Here is a 17,407-nt window from a genome sequence, read left to right on the forward strand (position 1 = left end):
GAAGGGAATTTAATGAAAAAAGTATTAAAAGAGAAAAACCAGAGACCAAATGGAAAATATTTCTAAATGTGACTATATAAAAAATTTTTGAATTCTGTAAGGCTTCCAGTATAATAGAAAGTCCAGAAACAAAAGGCAAGTCAGAAAAAGATATTTGCAGATACCCTTTACCCAGTATGTGAATCAACAGGGAAATGAAGAGAACAAACAGAAATAAAAACGGGCAAAGGATTTGAATAGGCAGTTCCCACCCAAAAGGATATAAGTGGTTTATACATGTATAAACATATGCTCAATCTCTCTAAAATACATACAAAATAAACCTACCCTGAAATATTTTTTCACCTATCAGACTGGCAAAAATGAAAAAGGTTATTAATTCCAGCATTGGTAAGGATGTGAAAAAACACACTCTCATCCACTGTTGGTAGGAATGCAAACTAGTATAATCTTTTGGAAAGCAATTAGGCCACATTTATTAGAAATGTTAACATTAACATCTTTTTGATTTTGCAATTCCACATCTAGGAATCTGTCCAACAAACATAGACTCATAAGTGCTAAAAAGATATGCATACAAGGAAGCTTATGGCAGTATTGTATACAAAAGCACAAAGTTGGGAACAACCCAAATTTCCATCAAGAGATTATAAAAGAAAATATTGCACATCCATACAATACCATAATATACCACAGTGCTATTTACAAGGATGAGTTAGTTGTAGGCTTTTAACATACACATGTGTTCAAGATGCATTGTAAAGAAAAGAGAAGCAAGTCGTGGAGCTATATGAATAGTACGATCGTATTTTTGTAAAATAATATATATTAACATATGAAAGGGGAAAAATCTAAAGGAATATTTACCAAACCATTAACTATATTATATTTACTTCTGATGGGTGAGATTCTGTGGTCCTTTCACTTTTGTTCCATTTATTGGTTTTTTTCAACAAATATTTATTGATCACCTGCCATCTGGGACCCAGTGTGCTGGATTCTGGGGATTTGAGGTAAACAATGTCCAAAGTCATTGATCTCAAGGAGTTTACATTCTATATTTCTACAACATCAGAATTCTTTAAAACAATCATTACCTTACTAGGGAAAAAAACACATTTAGAGTAAATATTGTACTCTTTCGAGATTATTTTACTTCTAAGCCTTTCTTATCTCCTGCCTAATCCACTCTGTCAGTCTCTGGTCCTCCTGTCCCCCTGCTCTCCCCTTCCAATATGTTTCCTCCTTTTTCCTACAACGACCTAGACCCCACCCATCATTTCTGCCCAACTTGTAGCCAAGCTATCCCATGAAGCTGTCAGTGGCATCCTCCAAACTGTGATATCTTCTTTTAAATTGATGATGAAAACTCATAGACCCCACTGTTCTGCAGTCATGTGGGATACCCTGGGAGCCATGAAGCCATGTTTCTATCATTCAACACACATAATGCCTAGCACACAGAAGGTACTTAGTAAATGCTGGCTGAGCCTGGTACCGTGGCACACACGTATAGTCCCAGCTACTCAGGAAGCTAAGGCAGAAAGATCACTGGAGCCCAGGAATTTGAAGCTGCAGTGCACTATGATGGTGTCTGTGAATAGCCTCTACACTCCAGCCTGGGCAATAAAGCAAGACATCATATCTAAACAATTCAAAATTAAGAAAAAATTTTAATTTAAAAAAGTTGGTTGAGGCCGGGCGCAGTGGCTCAAGCCTGCAATCCCAGCAATTTGGGGGGCCGAGACGGGCAGATCATGAGGTCAGGAGATCGAAACCATCCTGGTTAACCCAGTGAAACCCCCTCTCTACTAAAAAATACAAAAAACTAGCCGGGTGAGGTGGCAGGCGCCTGTAGTCCCAGCTACTTGGGAGGCTCAGGCAGGAGAATGGCGTAAACCTGGGAGGCGGAGCTTGCAGTGAGCTGAGATCCAGCTACTGCACTCCAGCCTGGGGGACAGAGCGAGACTCCGTCTCAAAAAAAAAAAGTTGGTTGAATGGCATTGTGTTGGCAATGAGGTGCATTGCTCAGATCACCCTTCGGGAGAACCTTTTAGGGGAAACATGGTTGACTGCGAGATCCCAGTGGCTATGCCTTTGGATCCTTTGTGGTATCCTCTGGCTACTCCCAGTCAATGACCGAGCATGGTGTGGTACCAGAACCTGGCCACATCTGCATGATATAGGACACAACCCGTGCTTGGGAATCCCCCATCTGCCTGGCTGAGACTTTCCCTCCTCACTTCCCACTCTCCTTTCTCAAGTATCAGACCTGCATCATGGTTTAAGGGCTCCCCATCCCTTTTCCCCTACTTTCCCCTTTCCCTCTTTTTTTTTTTTTTGAGACGGCATCTCACTCTGTCTTCCAGGCTGGAGTGCAGAAGCATGATCTCTGCTCACTGCAACCTCTGCTTCCCAGGTTCCAGCGATTTTCATGCCTCAGCCTACCAAGTAGCTGGGATTACAGGTGCACACCACCACACTGGGCTAATTTTTTTTGTATTGTAGTAGAGATGGGGTTTCACCATGTTGGCCAGGCTGGTCTCGAACTCCTGACCTCAAGTGATCCACCCACCTTGGCCTCCCAAAATGCTGGGATTACACACTTTACCTCTTTATCCTTTGTAGGTATTTTTCCCAGAAACAAACAAACAAACAAACATCTAGGCATCTGATTCTTAGAAGATCCAAACCAACACAGGGACCAGTGAAAAAATAAAAAAAGGCTGGAAGAGAATTAATAAACAATAAGGTTATAGCTATACTTGCATAGAAAGATGTGCTGGATCTGTGCTTCACAAACTTTAATGTATGGTATAGTGAGTCACCTGGGGATCCTGTTGAAATGCCAGATCTGGTTAAGTAGGTCTGATGTGGGCCCAAGATGCCACATTTCTAACAAGCTCCCTGGTGATACCAGTGCTGCTGGTCCAAGAACCCCAGATTGGGCAGCAAGGTGCCAGACATCGTCCATTTGTCCCTGCTGTTTCTTTTCACCCTGTTCTGTGCCCTGGGAGGCTGAATGCATGAACTGTATCAGCAGGCTCCAAGCCTCTAGCTTCCAGTAGGGTTTACTAATGAGGGGCACTGGCAGGAGATCAGAGGGCAGGAGCGGAGTGAGGTCAGAGGTTTTTATTCATCTGAAGATAGCTCCCTACTGAGTTGCTGTGGGTTGACTCTGTCCCTCTACCAAAGGCTTTAGCTCCTATCAGGTAGGTCTCTGCAGTTTTCTCTCTTGCAGAATTCCAGTATCTGCTCTCCCCTTATCCCCTTCAGGCCTGGGGTGGTAACAGCTCTCTACTATTACCAGCCCTGGAGTACTGCACCATCCCTCGTGGCTCTTAGTAAATCCTGCCTACACTTCTGTAAATGGTCCTTTAGTAAGCATTCCCTAGCTCCTCAGCCAAGTGTGCCATCTGTTTCCTGGTGGGACCCTGGCTGCTACAAGCACTATCCAATGCAGTATTTCTGTAAGAGCAGAAAACTGAAAACAAGCTAACTGTGCCTTGTTTCTGTTTGTGTGTTTGTTTGAGAGTCTTGCTCTGTCACCCAGGCTGGAGTGCAGTGGCACAATCTCAGCTCACTGTAACCTCTGCCTCTCAGATTCAAGTGATTCTCGTGCCTCAGCCACCTAGGTAGCTGGGATTACAGGCATGTGTCACCACATCTGGCTATTTTCTTTCTTTCTTTTTTTTTTTTTGTATTAGAGATGGGATTTCGCCATGTTGGCCAGGCTGGTCTTGAACTCCTGGCCTCAAGCAGTCCACCCGCCTTAACCTCCCAAAGTGCTGGGATTACAGGCATGAACCACCACACCTGGACTCAACTGTGCCTTATTCTAAAATGATTAAATGGGCTGGGCGCACTGGTTCACACCTGTAATCCCAGCACTTTGGGAGGCCGAGGCGGGTGGGTCACTTGAGGTCAGGAGTTCAAGACCAGTCTGGCCAACATGGCAAAACCCCGTCTCTACTAAAAATGCAAAAATTAGCTTGGCATGTTGGTGGGTGTCTGTGATCCCAGCTACTAGGGAGGCTGAGGCAGGAGAATCGCTTGAACTCAGGAGGCAAAGGTTGCAGTGAGCCAAGATCACACCACTGCACCCTAGCCTGGATGACAGAGTGAGACTCCATTTCAAAAAATAAAAATAAAATAGAAATAAATAAATAAAATGATTAAATAGATTATAGTATATCTGCTGAATGGTGTTTCATGCAATCATTTCTTTATTTTTATTATTAATTTTTTTTGGAGATGGAGTCTCACTCTGATGCTCAGGATGGAGTGCAGTGGTGCAATCTCGGCTCATTGCAACCTCCACCTCCCAGGTTCAAGCAATTCTTCTGCCTCAGGCTTCCGAGTAGCTGGGATTATAGGCACACGCCACCACGCCTGGCTAATTTTTTTTTGTATTTTTAGTAGAGACAGGGTTTCACCATGTTGCCCAGGTTGGTTTTGAATGCCTGAGCCCAAGCAATCCGACTGCCTCGGCCTCCCAAAGTGCTAGGATTGTTACAGGCATGAGACACATCGCCGGGCTGCAATCATTTTTTTAAAATGTAGCAGTCTGTATTTACCTACATGGAAAGGTGCCCAAGACATTTGTTAACAGAAAAAGAAAAAAGAAAAAAAAAAAAAAGCAAGATTCAGAATAGCATGCGTAGTATGAACCCATTCATTTACAAAAAAAGTAAATTATCCATTTGTTAAGGCTTGGAATGCAAGTGACTACAATGCTCCTGAAAATAAACCTCACCAGAAAGAATGTGGGGAGGGATTTTCTAACTTAGTCTCTTTCTATCACTTGGTTCTGCTTTCTTTTGTGGTGACTTCACTCAGGCAGGCTGTCTTCAGGTGGTGGCGGAGTGAGCACCAGTTTGGCTTACAATATCCTGACATCCTGATAGCTGGCAACCTCAGCAGAGAGGGCCTCATTCTCAATTGCTTTAGCAAAAATCCTGGGCTGGGCCGGGCACGGTGGCTCATGCCTGTAATCCCAGCACTTTGGGAGGCTGAGGGAGGAAGATCACTTGAGGTCAGGAGTTTGAGGCCAGCCTGGACAACATGGTGAAACCCCGTCTCTACTAAAAATACAAAAAATAGCCGGGCATGGTGGCAGGTGCCTGTAATCCCAGCTACTCAGGAGGCCAAGGCAGAGAACCACTTGAACCCAGGAGACAGAGGTTGCAGTTTGCAGGGATTGCACCGCTGAACCCCAGCCTGGGAGAGAGAGAGAGACTCCATCTCAAAAAAAAAAAAAAAAAAAAAAAAAAGTCCTGGGCTGAAGTCAATCAGGATATGTGCTAACCACTGAAGCACACAGATTGTACGGGAGAAAGGCTTCCCAAAAGAAAAAGGGTGTCCGGAGAGAATATTTCATAGTAGACATTTGTTATCCTTTTTGACTGCCCAGCATCTGAACCCCCTTCCTAGATTTGGGAGTCCTCTACCTTCTGAGGCAGAAACTACTTCCCACTATTATATGAGCACATGACCGAAGTTGGGCCAATCAGGCATTCCCACCTCAGCCTCTGAATCTGAAGCCAGTAATACCAAAAAGGGCCTGAACCAACCCCATCTTCCTACAGGGTGCACCTGTGGCATGAGATTTGGGTCACTGTGCCTGGCTTTGGGGCCTCCAGAACTGGTTCTCAGGCTCTCATGGATCTGTGAGCTACAGAAGAACCTTGTCGTAAATCCTGCAGCTTTTCCAGCACCTTGAACAGTGTCTGGACATAGCAGGCACTCAATACATATTTGTTGAGAACGGAAGACCGGAGTCCTACTCACAGTTCTCCTGCAGAATAGTCGTGGAGTCTTTGACAAGACACAACCTCTTTGTGCCTCAGTTGCCTCCTCTGTAACCTAGGGATGATCATCTGGGCCCTCCCCTGGTGGCTGGCAGGCCTGCAATGAAGATCAAATGTGGGTTTCCAACTTTAGAGTGCATCAGAATCACCCAGAGGGCTTGTTAAAATACAGGTTGCTGAACCCACACCCAGAATTTCTGATTCAGTAGATCTGGGGTAGGGCCAGAAAAATCTGCATTTGTAACAGTGTTGCAGCTGGTGCTGGTGCTGCTGCTGTGTGGGACACACTTCAAGGACCGCTGATAAAGAGAGAGAAGGTATGTATTTCATTTTCTTTGTGACCATTGTAAATGAGGTTGTGTTCTTAATTTTATTCTCAGCTAGAATGTTATTGGTGTGTTGAAATGCTATTGCTTTTTATACATTGATTTTCTGTCCTGAAACTTTACTGAATTTGTTTATCATTTCCAGGAGCCTTTTGGCAAAGTCTTTAGGGTTTTCTATGTATAGATTAATACTATTGGCAAAGAGAGAGAGTTCGACTTTTTCTTTTCCTATTTGAATGCCTTTTATTTTTTTCTCTTACCTGGTTGTCTGGCTAGGATGTCCAGTACTATGTTGAATAGGAGTGGTGAGACTCTTCTTCCAGTTCTCAAGGGGAATGGTTCCAGCTTTTGCCTATTTAATATGATATTGGCTATGGGTTTGTCATATATGGCTGTTATTATTTTGAGGTATGTTCCTTTAATACTTAATTTGTTTTGAGGATTTTTATTATAAAGGGATGTTGGATTTTATTGAAGGTCTTTTCTGCATCTATTGAGATGATTATATGGTTTTCATTTTTGATTCTGTTTATATGGTGAATCACATGTATTGATTTGTGCATGTTGCACCAACCTTGCATCCCAGAAATAAAGCCTACTTGATCATGGTGAATTGACTTTTTGATGTGCTGCTGGATTCTGTTTGTAGTATTTCATTGAGGATTTTTGCAGCTATGTTTATCAGGAATATTGGCCTGAAGTTTTCTTTTTTCATTGTGTCTCTGCAAAGGACATGAACAGACACTTCTTAAAAGAAGACATACAAGCAGCCAACAAACATATGAAAAAATGGTCAACATCATTCATCATCAGAGAAATGCAAATCAAAACCATAATGAGTTATCATCTACACCAGTCAGAATGTCAATTATTAAAAAGTCAAAAAACAATAGGTGCTGGTAAGGCTGTGAAGAAAACAGACTGTTGGTGGGAATGCAAACTAGTTCAGCCACTGTGAAAAGCAGTTTGGAGATTTCTCAAATAACTTAAAATAGAACTACTATTTGACCTAGCACTCCTACTACCAGGTACATACCAAAAGGAAAATAATTCATTCTGTCAAAAAGACACCTGTATGTTCATTGCAGTGCCGTTTACAGTAGCAGGGATATGGAATCAACCTAAGTGCCCATCAGCAGTAGATTGGATAAAGAATATGTAGTATAGAGTCAGATGTAATGGCTCACACCTGTAATCCTGGCACTTTGGGAGGCCACAGCGGGCGAATCACTTGGGCTCAGGAGTTTGAGACCAGCCGGGCAACATGGTGAAACTCTGTCTCAACCAAAAATACAAAAAATCAGCTGGGTGTGGTGGCACTCGCCTATAGTCCTAGCTACTCGGGAGACTGAGGTGGGAGGATTTCTTGAGCCTTGGAGGCAGAGGTTGCAGCGAGTAGAGATTGCAGGATTGCACTCCAGCCTGGGTGACAGAGCAAGACAGACAGAGAGGGAAAGAGAGGGAGGGAGGAAGGGTGATAGGGGGAAAGCGGGTAGGTAGGGAGGGAGGGAGGTAAGAGAGGGAAGGAAGGAAAGAAATGCGGTGCATATACACGATGGAATAAGACGGAATACTACGGAATACTATGCAGCCATAAGAATGAACGAAATCATGTCCTTTGCAGCAACATGGATAGAGCTGGAGGCCATTATCCTAAGTGACCTAACAAGAACAGAAAACCAAATACTGCATGTTCTCACTTCTAAGTGGGAGCTGAACATTGAGTACACATGGACACAAAGATGGGAACAATAAACGCTGGGGATCGCTAACCAGGGAGGGATAGAGGGGACTCTAGGCTGAAGAACCTCTTGGTGGGTATTATGCTTACTGCCTGGGTGACGGGATCGCTGGGACCCCAAGCCTCAGCGTCGCGCAATGTACCCATGTAACAAACCTGCACGTGTACCCTTTAATCTATAATAAAAGCTGAAATAAAAGAGAGAGAAAGGTACAAGAGGCGCTTGTAGCCCCAGCAGCCCGGCCCAGATGAAGGAGGGGCATTAAGGGCACTGCAGGACACTGTGAGGAAACAATAAACCTGCTCGTTCCTTAATTCAGCCGCTTCCTTATTCTGGAAGCGCAGGTTCAGCGCCAGAGGCTGGGGTGGGGTCAGCGGAGCCCGCTAGTAAAGTCAAGGCCCATGCAGCTGCAGACTCAGACCCGGGCCCAGGGCCCTGGCCGCAGCGTGAAGAGGGGATGGGGTCGCCGCTCCCACCTCTGCCCTGGCAGGAAGTCTCTGGAGCTCCGGGACAGGGCGGCGAGCGGGCGCCGAAGAGGCAGAAGGGGACATGCGGGCCTGCAGCGGGGGCTTCTCTGAGCTTCCCTGGACTCCCGAGTGCGGGCACTGGAGGTGCGCAGCCCTGGCCTTGGCGCGCTCCCGGCACACAGTAGGCGCGCGGCCCCGGCTCCAGCGCGCTCCCGGCACACAGTAGGCGCGCGGCCCCGGCCCCGGCGCGCTCCCGGCACACAATAGGCGCGCGGTGCGGGCGGGCGGCCGGAAGGGGGCGCCGGCGGGCGGTATCCGGGGGCGGAGCCGACGCGGCCGGCTGGGCGGACGGGCGCGGGCCGCGCGTGGCGGCGGCGATGGGCGAGGGCGGGCTGCCCCCGGCCTTCCAGCTGCTGCTGCGCGCGTGTGACCAGGGCGACACGGAGACCGCGCGGCGGCTGCTGGAGCCGGGGGCGGCGGAGCCAGCCGAGCACGGCGCGGAGCCGGAAGCGGGCGCGGAGCCGGTGGGGGCCGAGGCGGCCGGGCCTGGGGCCGCAGCAGCGGCGGCAGTCGGGGCTCCGGTGCCCGTGGACTGCTCGGACGAGGCGGGCAACACCGCACTGCAGTTCGCCGCGGCCGGGGGCCACGAACCGCTGGTGCGCTTCCTGCTGCGCCGCGGTGCCTCGGTCAACAGCCGCAACCACTACGGCTGGAGCGCGCTAATGCAGGCGGCCAGGTGAGGCGGCGGGGCTCGGGGGCCCGGGACGCGGCCCCCGGCGGCCGGATCTCCCCGGCGGCCAGATGCCCCGGGAGGTAAAGAGTTAAGGACTCCTTAGAGTTGGAATGGTCAACTTTGAGTAGTCTTTGGTAAACTTTGAGCATAGAAGTGGAAATACTTTTGTATTAACATAAAACCAGATTCTTAGAAACTTTGGCCTTTCAGAATAGAATCTGGAGACAGCGAACAGAATCGTAGAGACTTAGAACCTTAGAGATTTAATTCATTTTTTTTTTTTGTTATGGAGTCTGACTCTGTCGCCCAGACTGGAGTGCAGTGGCGCGATCTCAGCTCACTACAAGGTCCTCCTCCCGGATCCATGCCATTCTCCTGCCTCAGCCTCCCGAGTAGCTGGGACTACAGGCGCCCACCCGGCTATTTTTTATTTTTATTTTAATTTTTTTTAGTAGAGGCGGGGTTTCACCGTGTTAACCAGGATGGTCTTGATCTCCTGACGTTGTGATCCGCCCACCTCAGCCTCCCAAAGTGCTGGGATTACAGGCGTGAGCCACCGCGCCCAGCCTGATTTAATTCATTTCTTATTGTAGTAAGGGTTTCCTCAGAACCTGCTTTCCTTTCCTGGCTTGGCGTTGAGGATGCTCCGAGACCAGGCAGAGTCACCACCCAGGGCAGTGGTGGACAGGCCAGGCAAAGGAACGAGCTTGACCGGAAAGGTTTGAGTAGCTCTGGGGGCAGTTGGGGAAGGTTTCTGGTAGAAATGATGTTTATTTATATCCACGTGGAGATAACCTCCACATGGATGCCTGACAATTAGCCAGGACAGAACAAGTGGGATGTGGGAAGGGCATGATGGGAGGCCCATGCAAAGGCTTGGGTGCAGGAGCTGGTAGGACTGGTAGAATTATGTATGAGTAGAATGATGTACTAGTCCCCCCAGGAGAGAAGGCACATGCCAGGGAATGGGGGGAGGGGGGAACTGAGGATTTACCGAGTGAGGTTTGTGACTGCAGCACTAACATGCCTCGGAGTGTCTCGGAGACCCCTGATCACCAGTTTTAACCAAGTTCTGCAGGATGGTCTGAGCCTGGGTATTTTAAAATGTGCTGCTCCTCAGTTGGTGTGACACCGACTATGTATTCAGGTAGCATCTCTGCCTGTGTTGAGTTGTGCTCCAGCTTTCTGCTGCATAATTCATACCAAAAGGTCAAGTTGAGGAGTAGTATGTATGGAAGACTTCCAGAAGGATGTAAAGTGTGTCTGTCCCTCAGATCGGGGTCGGCAAATGTGTGGCCCATGTGCTGACACCTTCCAGCCTTGTGCTCTTCTTCCTTGGATCTGGATATGCCCCAGAATCCTGCTCAAAACCGCACCCCTGGCAGCCACCACGCTGGGTCTAAGTTAGCATCTATTTATCATCCCAGCTCTCTGTGTGCATCAGGCCAGACTATCAGACATCCTGTGCCTTTGGGCTCTTGTGGATGTTTTAGTATTAGAAATGGTGACATTAGTGTTTTTTCCTTTTTTTTTTTTGAGAAAGAGTCTCGCTCTGTCACCAGGCTGGAGTGCAGTGGCGCGATCTCGACTCACTGCAACCTCTGCCTCCCGGGTTCAAGCGGTTCTCCTGCCTCAGCCTCCTGAGTAGCTGGAATTACAGGCACGTGCCACCATGCCTGTGCCACCCTGCCCAGCTAAGTTTTGTATTTTTAGTAGAGACAGGGTTTCACTATGTTGGCCAGGCTGGTCTCGATCTCTTGATACCGTGATCCACCTGCCTCAGCCTCCCAAAGTGCTGCGATTACAGGTGTGAGCCACTGTGCTCCGCCATGTTTTTTCCTGTTCTTAAAATAACAGGTAACCTTTGACCAGGTGCAGTGTCTTTCTCACGCCTGTAATCCCAGCACTTTGGGAGTCCGAGGCGGGCAGATCACGAGCTCAGGAGATCGAGACCAGCCTGGCCAACATAGTGAAACCCTGTCTCTACTAAAAATACAAATATTAACTGGGCGTGGTGGCGTGGGCATGGTGGCACGTGCCTGTAGTCCCAGCTACTCAGGAGGCTGAGGCAGGAAAATCGCTTGAACCCAGGAGGTGGAGGTTGCAGTGAGCTGAGACCCTGCCACTGCACTCCAGCCTGGCAACAGCAAGACTCCATCTCAAAAAAAAAAAAAAAAAAAAAGGAACCTTTATTGAGCGCCTACTTTCAGTCAAGCACTGTGCTAAGTGCTTTAAATGAATTAACTCATTCGATCTATACAAAACCTTAGGAAGGAGGTACTATTGTCATCCTCATTTCGTAGATGAGGAATTGAGGAACAGAGAAGTTAAATAACTTGCCTAAGTCACATAGCTACCAAGTCGCCAGACAGATGCACGCCTAGGGAGGTGGCTCCAGAGCCTGTGCTCCCAGCCATGAATCCTGTAACTGATAGTTTCCCTCTTGATGTTGGTGGCGAGGAAGCGGCTTGCCAAATTTGCCCGAGACTTCTCTCCTAGGGACAGGGTTGCATAGTGTTTACCTTCTTTCCCTACCCTTCGTTTCCTGCCTGCCAGTGGGGCAGAGCTGGACTCTCAGCCCGGTGCTTTGAGAGGGGAAAATGTGTGCCAGCTCTTTAAACACAGGTTTTAATTGCTGAAATTCATCAGTAATCACAGCACCTGTTCAGAAAGCCCCTCGCATGCCCATCTCCAGCAGTTACCTATTAGAAACTTAGCCTCCACAACATTATCTCAGCCTTGCTTGAATCCTGTTTTATTTTCCGCATAGTTGAGTGCTCTCTTGGGCTACTCACTAATTCAGAAAACCTTCCAAATTTCACTATTTCTGCTCTAATTCGGCCCTTTTTTCTTCCTTAAAAATTGGTTATACTGGAGCTTCGATTTTGAGTCCAGGTTCAACTTTTGACTATCATGTTCAAATTGAGAGGCTTTAGATTAATTGCTTTCCACTGTAATCTTCAGTTTCCTAATCTGTGAGTTTATCTCGGGGTTTATTAAGATCAAATGAGATAAAAATGTGACAGCACCTTGTAATCTGCTGTTAGGGATTATGCTAGATTTTATCTCATGCTCGATAACTAAATAGTGTAATCTTTTAGAAATCTCTGCTACAGTAGAGGATACACCAGTTCTTCAGTGATTTCCATTGCTCACCTCTGGACCTTCCCCTATGTGGTTATGCCATTTATGCATTCATTTACTCAGCTTGTTTGACAAAATTTACTGAGCCCTGATGTGGATCAGCCACTATGGTAGGGGCTGGGGAAACAACATGCCTGGAACCCTGTCCTGTCCTTGGAGAGCCCGCCACTGGTATTAGGAAGTTGGTGGGTGCAGAGAGAATTAGAGAAAGAGGGCTCACGTGCAGCCAGCGGCAAGCCTGTGGAATTAGGTGCTTAGAAGGGGGGCACTGACCTAGCCTGGTGAGGGGTGGTCTGGAAGCTGCTTGGAGTGGGTGAGAGCTGAGCCGACTCCTGAAGCAGGACACGGTTGGGGGTGTGCTGAGTAGATAAGGACAGGCGAGTCCTCTGATGGTGAAGGTGTGGTGGAGGCAGGAAGGTGTGGTGTGGGAGCGGGAGGAAGTAAGGTTGGCAAAGCAGTCAGGTCTTCGGCAGTCAGAAGCTGGGGAGTGACAGATTTGGGTTTGGAGAGTATCATTTGGGGGTCGCATGGAGGATGGGCAGGAGGGAACGAGACTGGAGGTGGAGGGACATTGGGGTGCAGCTTTCTGCATTGAGTTGGTGTCAATTTGCCTTGTCCCTTTCTGCTCTGGGAGTGGAGGTCAAGAGGCCCAGCCCCCTGCAGCTGATGGAGCTGTCACCAGGCTCTTGCTCCGCGGCTGAAGAGCCCCATGCTGTTCAGGTTCACGTCCCAGAAGGTATTCAGCTGGAGCCTTGGACAGAGTTCAGCCCTGGCCCGGCCGCTAGCTGCCAGCTGCCAGGAGGAGGGAGGTCCTGGGTTTAGACGAGGTGCAAAACTGGCGCCCGGGAAAGAGGGCTGAGCATCGAGAAACCCAGAAAGCTGTCTCACAGGTGCAGACATGACAGTGGCTTTGTGGTCTCGAAAACCTGGAGTAGACAGCCCCCGTCTCGTCATTGTTTTCTTGTTAGTCCGGGGCTGCTTCTAGCTTGGAGATACACAGCTCCGAGCCCACCAGAGACACCAAAAACATAACTTTTCTACCCTCTGGTGTTAAAAGAAGGAAGAGATTTTGCTGGGAAGAGGCACCTGTTTTCCTTCTCCTGGTATTAGGAAGTTGGTGGGTGCAGATTTGTCTCTTCAGGGGCCCAGCAGTGACTTCATTAAGGAACATCTGGCCTAGGCCGGATCCTCAGCCGCCTGCAGCAAACATTCCTGCCAGCAGGTGGCAGTACGCCTCCAGGCCGCAATGCCCAGCCCATCTGCTGACCACAACCTTGCCACACCTCCTGGCGTGGGGTGTGTGCTTTTGGGGATGGGGGGGTGGGTAGAAATGAATCAGACATGGGCCCTGCCTGTGTGGAAATTAGAGCACAGGCAGAGAGACAGATTCCCAGGCTATAAAACAGAATAAAATGGACTGTCTGAAATGTAAGAGACAGCATGGTGTAGGGGAAAAAGCAAGGGCAGCGGGATTCACACAGACCTGTCCTGACCCCGATGCCGCCCCTTACCAGCTGGTTTACCCTTGACATGTTTAGTAATGTAACATGAACAGTTGTAATAGCTAACAATCGCTAACATTGATGTGATGCTTCCTGTGGCCAGGCACAGAGCCAGGTGCTTTACATACAACTCATTTAATCCCCAACAACCCTTGAAGTAGGCATAGTTATATCCCCATTTTACAGATCAGGAAATGAAGGCACAAAGAAATCAAAGTTCTTCCTAAAGGTCATGCAGCTGGTGGTGGGGAGAGCTGGATTTGAACCCGGGCAGGGCAGCTGCTCACCTTCATGATGGTGCATCCGTATCTGTGGGACTGGCACAGTGCCTGGCACCAGAATAAGACTCTTATTATGAATAGCTGTCAGGACTAATAATTCATGACAATTGAGGACGACAAAAGCTGTCTCCCGAGTGCTGTGTGTTTAGTGTCACTAATTCTCCATCTTCCTGGCAGATTTGGGCATGTGAGTGTGGCACACCTCCTGTTGGATCACGGGGCTGATGTCAATGCCCAGAACCGGCTAGGGGCCAGTGTGCTCACTGTGGCTTCTCGGGGCGGCCACCTGGGTGTGGTGAAGCTGCTCCTGGAAGCCGGTGCCTTTGTGGACCATCACCACCATTCGGGCGAGCAACTGGGGTTGGGCGGCAACAGGGATGAGCCCCTGGACATCACGGCCCTGATGGCCGCCATCCAGCACGGGCACGAGGCCGTGGTGCGTCTACTGATGGAGTGGGGCGCGGACCCCAACCGCGCAGCCCGGACTGTGGGCTGGAGCCCACTGATGCTGGCCGCACTCACTGGGCGGCTTGGAGTGGCCCAGCAACTGGTGGAGAAGGGCGCCAACCCTGACCACCTCAGCGTGCTGGAGAAGACCGCCTTCGAGGTTGCACTGGACTGCAAGCACAGGGACCTTGTAGACTACCTGGACCCGATGACCACCGTCAGGCCCAAAACAGGTCAGGCTGCATGCCCTCCGTGACTTCACAGAGGACCCCAAATTGTGTTTTTGTGGCTTAAGCTGAGGATTGCTCTACTGGAAGGACACACAGAACTCAGAGTCCAGCCCTGCAGACCAGTGAGACTAAGGAAGTGGTGTGCTTAAGTATGGGGGGATTGCCTGTGACATGCAGGTTCTGGGCCCACTCTCTACAGAGTCTGATTTGGTAGCCCTGGGCATGAGTCTGGAAGCCTCCATAACAAGGCTGCTCTCCCCAACCACATCATTCTGATGCAGTTGGTTCTGGGGTCCTTCTAGAATAAGGTTTGGCAAACTTTTTCTGTAAAAGGCCAAATAGACTGTATGGACCATACGGTCTCTGTTAAAACTACAGTAGTCACTTCTGCTAGAGTGAAAGCAGCCTTACATATGTAATGAGTAAATGAATGGGTGTGGCTATGCATATAATATGTAAATGAGTCAGTTGTGGCTGATAAATTACAATTTTTATCCAATAAATTTTATCCAACAAATTGGATAAATCCCATAAATTACAATTACAAAATAAATTACAAATTTTATCCAATAAATTGGATAAATCCAATAAATTACAATTACAAAAACAGGCAGGGGGGCATATTTGAGCCATGGGCTATAGTTTGCCAGCCCCTGCTGTACAATAGTGTGCCTGACCTCCTCTGCCCTGATCATTTCTCAAACACTAATTCATGTAAAATTGGTGAAAATTAGTTTTTTAAAATACATCTAGCAGTGTGTCTTTTTTTCTTTTTTAACTTCTTGCCATCTCTCTGGCATGTAAAGAGTTGTCTAAACAATCCTTAGCAAATCTGCCACAGGACATACCACGTTTCAAAACCTCTAATGCACCGTTTGCAGTAAGATCGTGACACACAGCCTTGGTACCCTCTGTCTATGTAAAAGGCCTGACTTCGATGGCAGGACTGACAGCCAGGGAGTAACAGTAGGTGGGCTGCAGTGTATATAAGCATCTCGCTCTGAGAGGTCAAGAACTGAAGAAAGTAGCCTCAGGCACATTGGCTAAAAAGACCTGAAAGTGTTAAGTTTGTTACCATTGAAAGAATGTACAGTGGCCCCATCAATTAAGAGATGCTAAAAATTTGGTAAATGCTTATTAGAAATATACTCTCCAAAAAAAAAAAAAAAAAAGAAATATACCAACCAATCAGAACAAGTCTGAAATAAACATGTTTTAAAAGCCTGTAATGACAGAGAGGTGGCAAAAATGAAGAGGACGCTCAAATGAGAAGGAAAAAGAAGTGAAGTTTAGGAAGACCTATCTGAAGCCAAGAGAACTCTTACTTTGTCCAGGTGGGAAATTCAGGCCCAGAGAGGGAAGAAAGCTGGTCAAAGGTCGCACACCCATTGGAAACTGAGTGAGTGACACTCAGGAGGTGAGGATTCCATGGGAAGAGCACCTAGAGGTGATTCTCCCACCTGCACCTTCTGCATGGGCTCTAGAAGCTGGTTTAACGCGTGACTCTTCTGAGCCTTTGCCTCATCTGTGAAATGGACACAATGACAACTACTACGGGGTGGTGGTGAGCAGAAGGCAGGTTATCCTCTAGTGTGTGATATACTCAGCACAGTAGAGTGTTAGGTACTCATAAAGGCTTGCAATTAGAACTTAGGGTCCCAGTCTCCTAGGACAGGGTTTTGTTTTGTTTTTGTTTTTGACACAAGGCCATTGCTCTCCTTTAAAGGTTTGGGTTGTTTGTGGTGGGGATGGTGAAAGGATCTGCCTTTCCCAGGCCCTGTCGTGCCCAGCACACCTGCCATGCTGAATCTCCCCTCACCCTCGCAGGGACCCTCTGAGGAGGGTGTTCCCCCATTTTGCAGGGGAGGGAACTCAGGCTCAGAAGTGGACACTCCAGAACTTGCACCTGCCCGTGCGTGCCGAGCTGTGCCCCTTCTGCTGTGTGTGCGTTTTCCTTCCCAGGTTTCCTCAGCCTCTGCATCTTGAATCTTCATGGAGTGCTCTCGGGCTTAGCTTCTGACAGGCCTCACTTTAGGGATTGTCCTGGCATCATGGGATGGTGATGCCCTCATTTCCCCAAGATGCAGAGGCTGAGACACATTGGTGGATGTGGCCAAGGTCACTGTCTACTTGGTTCGACCCTGGCTATGCCCCTGCTGGCCAAGGGACCTTGAACTGGTTGCCTGAATTCACCAAGCTCCCATTTCCTTCTCCACAAATGGGTGGTAGGAGTGACACCCACCTCAGGACTGCTGTGGGGGTCACGTGAGATCCTACCTGGCCCAGAGGGAGCACGTGAGAACTGGCATTACTCCATAGTGTTGTCGGTGTATTTGACGGGAGCGAACCTCGGGTCTTCCAGCAGGATCGGGTCATGTTCCCATCAAGCAGACCCAGCCTGAGGCTCAGTTCTCCCTCTCTATACCTGGGTGGTCTTGGTGATGTTAATTAGCCCTGCAGGACTTCAGTGTGTTTTTTCATAAAATAGTCATAATGAAGACACTTTTCTTGGGAGATTTTTGTGAGGAATAGTAAGATCATGCCTGTACAATTTTTATCGCAGTGCCGTGGCACATGCACAACATCCAATAACTGGAAACTCTTATGTTTTGATTGATCATACATTCATTCCGATACTTTACAAATATGTACTGAGGCCTGCTATGTATCAGGCACCTTTCTAGGCACTTTGGATACATCGGTGAACAAATGAGATCCAAATCTC

The 17,407-nt window shown here is 48.1% G+C and overlaps 1 protein-coding gene across 6 annotated transcripts in view; it reads left to right on the forward strand.

Moving 5' to 3' along the window:
- Positions 1-8,664: 8,664 nt before the first annotated feature.
- Positions 8,665-17,407, forward strand: part of ANKS6 (ankyrin repeat and sterile alpha motif domain containing 6) — a 64,668-nt gene continuing 55,925 nt past the window's right edge. For 5 of the 6 annotated variants that reach the window (XR_002729758.3, XM_023202889.3, XM_023202876.3 and 2 more), the window contains exons 1-2: positions 8,677-9,081; positions 14,183-14,685. Coding sequence is in view for 5 of the 6 variants with exons in the window: in XM_023202889.3 (XP_023058657.1) it covers positions 8,723-9,081; positions 14,183-14,685 (862 nt within the window). In the remaining variant the exon portion in view is untranslated. Of the gene's footprint in view, positions 9,082-14,182; positions 14,686-17,407 lie in introns of all 6 variants that reach the window. The other variant, XM_023202900.3, reaches the window with a different exon arrangement.

Source organism: Piliocolobus tephrosceles, chromosome 14, assembly GCF_002776525.5.
Source record: "Piliocolobus tephrosceles isolate RC106 chromosome 14, ASM277652v3, whole genome shotgun sequence".
NCBI classification, from domain to species: domain Eukaryota; kingdom Metazoa; phylum Chordata; class Mammalia; order Primates; family Cercopithecidae; genus Piliocolobus; species Piliocolobus tephrosceles.